This window comes from Haplochromis burtoni, unplaced genomic scaffold (genome assembly GCF_018398535.1).
Source record: "Haplochromis burtoni strain Fernald_Lab_line unplaced genomic scaffold, NCSU_Asbu1 Contig_2029, whole genome shotgun sequence".
Lineage (NCBI taxonomy): Eukaryota > Metazoa > Chordata > Actinopteri > Cichliformes > Cichlidae > Haplochromis > Haplochromis burtoni.
This window is the reverse complement of record NW_024584390.1, coordinates 2297-11298: the sequence shown is the minus strand read 5'-3', so window position 1 is coordinate 11298 and position 9002 is coordinate 2297. Positions and strand designations below refer to the sequence as shown.

General features: G+C 40.4%; 1 protein-coding gene across 3 annotated transcripts; it reads right to left on the bottom strand.

Moving 5' to 3' along the window:
- Positions 1 to 381: 381 nt before the first annotated feature.
- On the bottom strand, positions 382 to 5863 carry LOC102296197 (caspase-8). Of its 3 annotated transcripts, none has more exons than XR_006053785.1 (8): positions 5179 to 5861; positions 5007 to 5092; positions 4755 to 4889; positions 4486 to 4661; positions 4243 to 4343; positions 3213 to 3343; positions 2404 to 2453; positions 382 to 1983 (listed from the first exon to the last, which is right to left on the bottom strand). XR_006053785.1 is itself a non-coding variant. In XM_042217465.1 (8 exons), the coding sequence occupies exons 1-7, from the start codon at positions 5507 to 5509 to the stop codon at positions 2447 to 2449; spliced, it is 966 nt and encodes a 321-aa protein (XP_042073399.1). In that variant the 5' UTR covers positions 5510 to 5863; the 3' UTR covers positions 382 to 1983; positions 2404 to 2446. The 3 variants fall into 3 exon arrangements, 2 of the variants coding, with proteins under 2 accessions (XP_042073399.1, XP_005952751.1); XM_042217465.1 differs by having other exon boundaries at positions 4238 to 4343; positions 5013 to 5092; positions 5179 to 5863; XM_005952689.3 differs by having other exon boundaries at positions 4238 to 4343; positions 5179 to 5860.
- Between the last annotated feature and the right edge of the window lie 3139 nt (positions 5864 to 9002).

Below are 9002 nucleotides of genomic sequence, written 5' to 3'. Positions count from 1 at the left end.
AGAACTAGTTAAGCCACCAAACTGACTTCAAGCAAACTCTCTTTAAGACAGTTTTTTATGTGGCCAAGATGGGCCCCCTAGGGACTAAAACCCTCCCTGGAGCCTACCCAGACTGAGCATGGGGCCTTAGCCACCTCTGACGCCCTGACATTTTGAAGTTGGTTCATTCCGTTCAGCCGTCTCAGCCTCCTGTCTTTGGTGAGCTGACCCAGCCTCCTTAGCCTTCTACAGCTCTACGACGGGAATAACGTGTTTGCAGCCTTTGGTGTAGGCACTGAGAAGTAGCACCCTTCGTTGCAGCAGGCAGACATCACAGCACCCCATTCCCATGCCATATGCAGCCCCACCCCCTTTCCCCCCAAAAAAACCAAGTCCTAAAGATAGTGTATAAAGTGGGTTTTTTAAATCTTGTAATACAGACAATAATGCAGGCAAAATGAAAATAAAATCCTTTTCAGCAAATAGATAATTTAACACTTACACTTACAGAACCTAAAGTTTCAGGACAGAGGAAAATGACATCAACAAAAGGCAGTCGCTGTGAAAAACACAGCTGAATTTTAAGTATTCGAACACAAAACAAAAATCTACAATCAAATTATAAAGAAATCCAGAGTTTAGTTCCACTTTTCCAGTGGCAACAGTTCATTGGTCTTGAACGGGCAAAATTATATAATTTGATTATAATTCACTTTGTTTTAAACCATTAGATAATTACTAAGCCATGCCTCAAATATTTTGTTTTATCTTTTCATGTGACAACACTGAAGAAATGACACACCCTTGACACCATCTGAACCAAATATGTTTATCTTGGTCTCATCAGACCACAGGTAATCCATGTCCTTAGTCTGCTTGTGTTCAGCAAACTGTTTGCGTGTTTTCTTGTGCATTATCTTTGGAAGAGGCGTCCTTCTGGGACGACATTTGATGCAGTGTGTGGTCTAAGCACTGACCCTCCACGCAGCCCCCAGCGATTTTCAAAAGACAACCTCTGGATATGACGCTGAGCATGTGCGTTCAACTTCTTTGGTCGATCATGGCGAGGCTTGTTTTGAGTGGAACCTGTCCTGTTAAACTACTGTATTGTCTTGGCCACCATGCTGCAGCTCAGTTTCATGGTATGGGCAATATTATTATAGATATACATGGGGCGACCGTGGCTCAGGGGGTTGGGAAGCGTATCTGTAACCGGAAGGTTCGATCCCCAGTGTGTCAATGCGAGAGTGAATGAATAGTGGCATTGTAAAGCGCTTTGGGTGCCTTGAAAAGCGCTATATAAATGCAATCCATTATTATCATTACAGCCTAGGCCATCTTTATGTAGAGTAAAAATTCTTTTTTTCAGATCCTCAGAGAATTCTTTGCCATGATGTGCCACATTAAACTTTCAGTGACCAGTATGAGAGAGTGTGAGAGCAGTAAGACCAAATTAAGCATACCTGTTCCCTATTTGCATCTGAAACCTTGCAAAACTAACGAGTCACATGACACCAGGAAGGGAAATGGCTAATTGGGCACAATTTAGACATTTTCACATAGGGGTGTACTCACTTTTGTTGCCATTTCTTTAGGCAATAATGGCTGTTTGTCGAGTTATTTAGAGGGGACAGCAAATTTCCACTGTTATACAAGCTGTACACTGACTACTTTGTGTCACATCTTTAATGTTGTCCCATGAAAAGATATAACAAAATATTGACAAAGATTTGAGGGGTGTACTCACTTTTTTGAGATACTGTATATGTATTATGACAAAATAAAGAAGCACAAACGCTTCCATAAATAAAATTACAGACACACTGCAAACCAGACTGATAATGTCTATGATCGTGTGAATCTGGGACCCTTGCAGTGTTGTACTTGGTCTCACATATTTGAGGATGAACCTCTTGGTGACAGTGTATCAGGGCTCTGGCATCTAAATACTCTCTTCTGTTGATCTCCTTGTTCACACGTGCCAGTCACGTTATCATCCATCTCCTGTGAAAAATCACAAACATGCTACATCATGAATTGTAGGAAACTCTTAGTACAAAGTTTTCCATCAACACCACATTTGAAAAAAAAAAAAAACATACAAATTTGCACAGAGATATAATGCTATCATCATTTTTCTTATAAGGGGGACTTTTTTTCTGGAGAGAAATAAGGTGTTTATTGATTTGCTGTGACATTATAATTTTGTCAGTAACAACATGACAGTTATGAATAAAGTATGCATCACAAACTACTCTTAAGATTCCCTGAATTATAGACCTTAGATAGATATTTGTAAACTCAGACATCATTTATTAATCCTATACAGTTCACTTTGGTAAATGAAAGGAACAACCAAGTAATTCATTGTACATCAGCATAAATGTTACTGACAACAGAATACATGAAGCAATGAGAGTCTACCTGAAGAAAGGCGGGCTCTGTGTCTGGCTGTCCATCACAGTCTTCACCGCCTGGAAACAGAAAGAACGTTGTGAACTTACACCTCTAATATGAGAATGGTAAAAATAAAAGTTGGACATTTCAGAAAAGAATTACAAACACATATACTAATGTCTCTTCTACCATACCCAAGGAAATCTTGATCTTCTCTTACTTATTTTTGGTTGCCATAAGAGAATCATAAGCTAATCTAGCTCACTTTGGGCCTTCTGGGCTCTTCCCTAAACTCCGCCGAGCACCAGTTCTGTTTAGTGATTTTGTTTTGTTGATAATGATCTTTTATTCAAGTTACATGTCTCGTGTGGACTCCTTCCTTGTCATTTAACTTGAGCCAGCTCATGAACATGGGAGCATATCCAGAATCTCCAAAACCATCGCTAATGTTAGAGCTTCAATAATTGCTGATAGCTAACTTACCTTGTGGTTTGAGTGCCACCGCTTTGCTTGAGTGCATCGGCTACTTTAATTACTTTTGGTTAGTTTTGTTTTAGGGTTGGAGGAGAGGAGCATCGATAACCATTTTATATGCCCTGCAAACCTATACACTTTAGTATACATGTCTGATTGTGTTCGCACACTCACTTTTGAGTTTACATGAGCCATGCATTCCTCAACCAGTTTAGACACAAACATTTGGTGACTCATGGGATCATCATTAAACTGACACACTGTAGACACACACAGTCGTGGTTATCCATGGACCCTTGTAAAGAGTACAAACCCTGAATTTTAAATTCAAATCTACTTGTGTATGGAAGTGGCCCGCGTACCTCGTGGTGTAGTGTTTCACAGTCTTTGCCAGTTTTGCGTCCAGCTTTTGCAGCACATCATACAGCTCATCAACATGTGTGTCTGATATCAACTCTTTCTTTTCCATTTCAGCAAACACATCCAGCGCTGTCTGGAATCAACAGAGAAGATGTTTTCAGTTCACAGAGGCTCTGAACACACCGTGTAAAAATAGTAATCACTTCAGGTGTAATAGAAAGTCATCTGTAATAGAGAAGTATGTGTGATAAAGACTGGACATTAGACTGGTGACTGCTCATTCTATGTTCATTAACCCTTTCATGGATAGTAGTCACTACAGTGGACAGCTAGTCAAAGGTTGTTTTCCTGTATTTGTGTCAGTGTTGATGGTATACTTGAACATAAACCACAACATTGGACACTGATGTGTCACTCCATACATACCCTGCTACCCACTGGTCCACCTAAGTGGACCAGTGGGTACATAAAGTAAGTAAAGACCACCTAAGTACATAAAGTAAAGTACATGCTTTTTTTATGCCTAAAGATGAATAAAAATACTTAAGAAAAAAAATCCTGATTGAGATTGTCATAATTCATGCATGAAAGGGTTTAAGCTTCATGCAGACGGTTTCATGCCATCATGATGTTGGTGTTTTAAAACCAGGCGTGATGCGTGAGGGGCGGATCTGACGCAGAAACCAGTGGGCTCTGACAGATCAAAACCCCATCAGTCAGAGTGCAGATTCGCCCTTAAGCGTCATAATTTAAAAAGGTGACCTCATGTTGTCATTAGTACGACTCGAAAATAGCGATTGAGACCATAAACTCATCAGGAAAGTGTTTACTTCAGTCACAGATGACACAAGAGAGTTGGATGGTCATTACAACCCGACTTCTATTTGCTGGACTGATTTCACAGGCGTGTGAGCTAGCTTTACTTTTTAGATACGAGCAAAAACAAGATGTGGAGCTAGGATTTTGTCATTTGTGGTTGTGTTGAGTTGAATTTTAAACACTTAAAGGTGTGTGGGTGTGTTCTCACTTTACAGTGATCAAGGTGTCGTTTGCCCAGCTTTGACTTCAGTAGAAGCTTCATGCTTTCAAGACCATCTACAGTCATGTCATCATATATTTTGTACAGCATTATTCTAAGAGTCATAGCAAAAGAGTCAAAGAGGGAAAAAATGAGAATGAGAAACAAAGAAAAAAAAAACAGTCGTCAAATTTTGAGTGAGTATTTCAGTACTGCTGTATTAATAAGCTGTACTATTAAAGTGAGACTGTCCTTACCTGAAGTTTGACAGGACACGTCTAGCATCTGTTTCCTCTAGATTTCCACTGCCTGCCTTTAAGCGTATGATGAGGTCTTCTCGATGGATAGTGCGGAGCAGCTCCTTGAGGAATGTATTGTTCTCCAGTAGACCTTTTTCACTTAACCTTGAGAACAGCTCTTTGGCCTGCCTGATCTGTAGGATAAAGTATTTTATTATTCTTTTTAAAAAGGTTCCCACAAATGCCAAAGAAACTAGAGTAAATAGCATAACACATGTGGTACTCACCTCCTCCAGATGTTTCCTACTGACAACATCACTACACAAGAAGCAAAGAGCAGCCACCTCAGAAGATTCCAGTTCGTTGTTTATGTCCAACAAAGTCCGATCATTTATCGTGGACCTGCTCCTATCGGAACAGGGCTGGAAGGAATGAACAGAACAGATAATGTATAAAAGAGCATAACAAAAGGCTTTGAGATGATCTTGTCTTTCAATATTCTGTGACTAAATTATCTATTATTCTTCTGAAATAAGCACCGTCACATGTTGCGCTCCTTTTCCTTTCCCGTCGTCGAACATCGTTTTCCCTTTGGCTGGAGTTATTTTTACTTTTGACTCGACGCCTGAAGGAATCACAGTGAAACAGAGTTACAGATCACAGTTAGCAACCATCTGCTCTCAGACACAGGATTTACATGTTTGTAATTACCATTGTGAGGTGGAGAAATTTCAACCGGCCTGGATACACAGAGGGCCTCATTCAAGTCCTTCAGCTGAGGGAAAGTACTTTTAATGTCTTCATCAGTCTGCAGGAGGTTCAGGAAAGCTCCGCACGTATCGTCTCCTTTATTCATGATCTTATCCACGAGCTCAATAACGTGTCCCTCCGCATCTTCCCTGTAGATACTTTTAAGACTGTTGTATTCCCGTTGATTGATCAGCTCCTTCTCATAAACTTTGTTGAGGATCAGCCTGTAGTCTCCGGACAGAATCGTTTGAATGGCTGTTTTGTTTCTCCTCACGGTGGCTTTGGCAGACATGATGAGTCTACATTACAGAGGTTTACACAGCGTAACTCTTGAAATTATAGCAGCACAATATAATTTAGTGTTATTGTTTATTACACACAAACGCCGTCTTCCTGTTATCTCGGACGCTCCCGGAACTTAGGACACTTTCGCTTTCAAAACTCAGAGAGAAACTAAGTCCCATGAAGACGTGGGTGCCACTGTGTAGTGTCCATAGACTGCTTCTGCTCAGGTGTTATCATGATGTCATCCCACACGCAAGTTTCGTGTCGGTTTAGACTTCAACAAGTGACGCGGGAGAAGAGTGCTGGTGGTTTCTCTGGTGGCAGCAGCCGTCACTGCGCTCTTTGCTGCCCCACCAGGAGCAACGAGGTAACAGCCTGGAGAGAGCAATCTGTCAGACAGTTGAGTGTATGATGAGGTGTATGATTGATATGACCCACAAGCCTAAACTCAAATGTACAAATGGGATTTGTGTGTAACGCAAATATGATCTCAAATATGATTTTTGTTTTGTTTCACTTTCAAAGAGCCTCATGAGCATACTAATGTCTACAAGTCAAAAATGGAGTATTGGAACACGCCCCATCTGTAGGAGAGAAAGGCTCATGCTGCTGAGGAACACAGGCAGTACTCTGATCAGCAAATTTCATTAAATATATTTATTTCTAAGTGTAGTGGGTTAGATTTGGTGGATGTTGGGTCATACACGGTGTCTGTGAATGCAGCATGAACATTCACTCCTCCCTTAGCTGTTAATCAGAGGTTAGTTATGAGGAACACTCTTGTGCTCTGGCAACTTGCACTCTTTCCTGTTCAAGGTGGCAAAGATCACAGGCTGTTAAGTGTTGCAGACCAGATTCTAGTGATGGCCAAATGACGCTTTCTGAAGCATTGAAGCTTGTATTGAAAAACGGTTCATTACTCGAAGCTTTTCAACACAGTCCTCTCTGGTGACATCTGGTGTCCAAAAATATGAAGAGCAGCTTGAATCCACAAACTAAAACCAACTGCTTCGTAATGATTGCTCACTCTACAGAGTGGAATTCTGTCTGATATTGGGCCACCGTTGTGTTGCTTTAAACGTGTATTTTTTGGGGTGACAAAAATGTTGTTTATTTGTTTAATAAATAATTTTGACCAGTAAACTCTCCTTGTTTAAAATTAATCTGACCTAATAGCTTTGCATAATACATTTAGATGATAACTCATCATTCATAGAAGCATGTTTTTCTGAGAACATGCCTGTTTTTTGTGAACTCGCTAGCCAATCCAAGAGGAACTGTAAGCATGACACTGACAGTACAGTAGACCCAAAAATGTTTATCAGGAAACCAAGACGTAGTCATGGGGAGGGCAAGTAAGTACTCGGAGTTGATAGGTGTCTTGAAATGGAGCTGCAGTACCTGCCAGAGTCTGAAGTTTGATCAGATTAATGACTTTGCAGAATAAAAACAAAAATCCTCAGTTCATACTAAATGCATGTCTGTGTCAATATGATATAAAGGCAACATTGCAAAACAACATTTTGCTTAAAAATAAATACATATTGAATGAAATCTGCTGATCAGAGTACTGCCTATGTTCATCAGGAATAAGGTACACATGAGCCTTTCTCTCCAATAGATGGGGCATGTTCCAATACTCCATTTTTGATTGAATCCTAAGGGTCCAGAAGCACAATTTTGTTAGTTTTTACACATTTTTTTGTCTCTTTCATTGTCCTCATCATCGTCATCCCGTTTTCTCTTCTTCTGTCCTGCTTCTGTGTCAGCTGATGTAGAGGGTGATGACACTATGTCTTCATTTTCATTGTCCTCACTTTCAGAGGTGGTGTCTGACAGTTTGTTGCCTGTGTTGAGGAACCTCAATCTCTTCCTGTTCCTCTCGTTACTGTCGCCATTATTATTTTCCTCTGTTTGGCGCCTCCTGGAGCCAAAGACACCACTTTCATCAGCTTCCTCTCTTGGAGGGCTCCTGGATCTTTGAGGTTCTGGGATGATAGGTATTAACTCTGGGACATCGTCATCAGATTCGCTTCCAAGGTCGCTTTCATTTTCACTGCCAGAATCAATGTCATTTTTCCCAGACCCACCACATGTCATCAGCAAACTGATCTTCTTCTTCCCAGGGCAGATTAATGTCCATGTTTACTGCTGGTAGATGAAGACCTTGATGGTCCCAGGGATCTTCAGCTAAACCAGCCAGGTTGTTTTCCACGTCAGCTGCTGGAACAGGTAGCGCTTCATTGTCCCAGGGACCTCCTGCTCCTACTGCTGGATTTAATCCTATGCCAGCTGCTCTCATAGCTAGGTCCACTCGTGCAATATCGTCAATATTCCCAAGTCATAGAGTATTATAAAAAATTTCAATCACAGTTTCCAGGCTGAATTCATTGAACAGACCACGCATTATAGTATCCCGGAGCAAACTCATCTCTGGACCTACTGCATCGTAATGTTCAAAGCCCTCCACTAAATGAAGCAGCGGGCGAAATCTTGGCTGCACATCTAGAAACAGAGAAATATTTTATAGTTAACACTCATGATGAGAGAACAGTCCACAAATTCCAGTTTGTGCTATATTACATCCAATATAGGTGCACCTGAAAACTAAGTGCTAAAAACTACATAGGTGAGGTTACTATTGTATGCACTGCAGTTGTGATGAACTTATTTGAATAGCTTTGAATATCAGCGTGTAATGTTTTCCTCAGGCCACAGTCACTATTATAAAATACTACAAAACTGCTTAATTTTCATAAAGATTGTAAGGTCATTTCTTTCATTTTACAAAGCAATTCAATCTTAAAATTAAGCTGAAAATAGTTTGCAGCACCAGCATTTAAATAAGCCCGTGAAACATCCCTGTTTGGACAAAAACATGTATATTCTCCAATCCCTCATTGCCGGTCACAAAATAGATGATGTACTGGGAAAAACACTGTAGGAAACTGAGGTATATAGAATGTGTGACCGAGGCCTTTACGAGCATGTGTTGTAACAAAATGTCAGATAATACATCAGAAAATTGAAATGAGATGTTCTTACTTTGGTTAGGGCCGTTGATCTCACCGTCTCCGCTATCCATTTTAAATATGGTTAAAATCCACTGGACTGGAGGAAAGTGATCAGTAAGCTGCAAACTTAAACTGGCTGTTTACAATTTTGACTTTTGTTAAAATAGCTGAAAAGTTTAAAAACGTTGTCTGCTGTAGCTGTTAACACGTGAAGAGACTGTAATCTGTGCTGCAAGAAACGTTGCTAAATGGTTTTTTACAGAAAAGTTGTCATGGATACACTGGGTTCTCACGATGATTCGTGAAGTCATACTGGACGTCAGATTCAAATGTGACGTCAGTGCTTTGAACGTGGACTTTTAACCCTTGTGTGGTGTTCATATTTTTGTTACTCAGCCAGTGTTCATGGGTCTGGTGGACCCGCTAGAGTTTTGGCTTTCCAAATTAACACTATCAAACAATTTTATGTTAAATTACTCAACAGAT

Bases quoted from the DNA above. Each gene is read 5' to 3' on its own strand.
- LOC102296197 (XM_005952689.3), bottom strand. From the start codon at position 5,509: ATGTCTGCCAAAGCCACCGTGAGGAGAAACAAAACAGCCATTCAAACG. The intron at 5,093-5,178 runs GTAATTACAAAC...TGATTCCTTCAG, and splicing joins AATTTCTCCACCTCACAATG to GCGTCGAGTCAAAAGTAAAA. The intron at 3,344-4,237 runs GTGAGAACACAC...TGTTGATTCCAG, and splicing joins GACACCTTGATCACTGTAAA to ACAGCGCTGGATGTGTTTGC.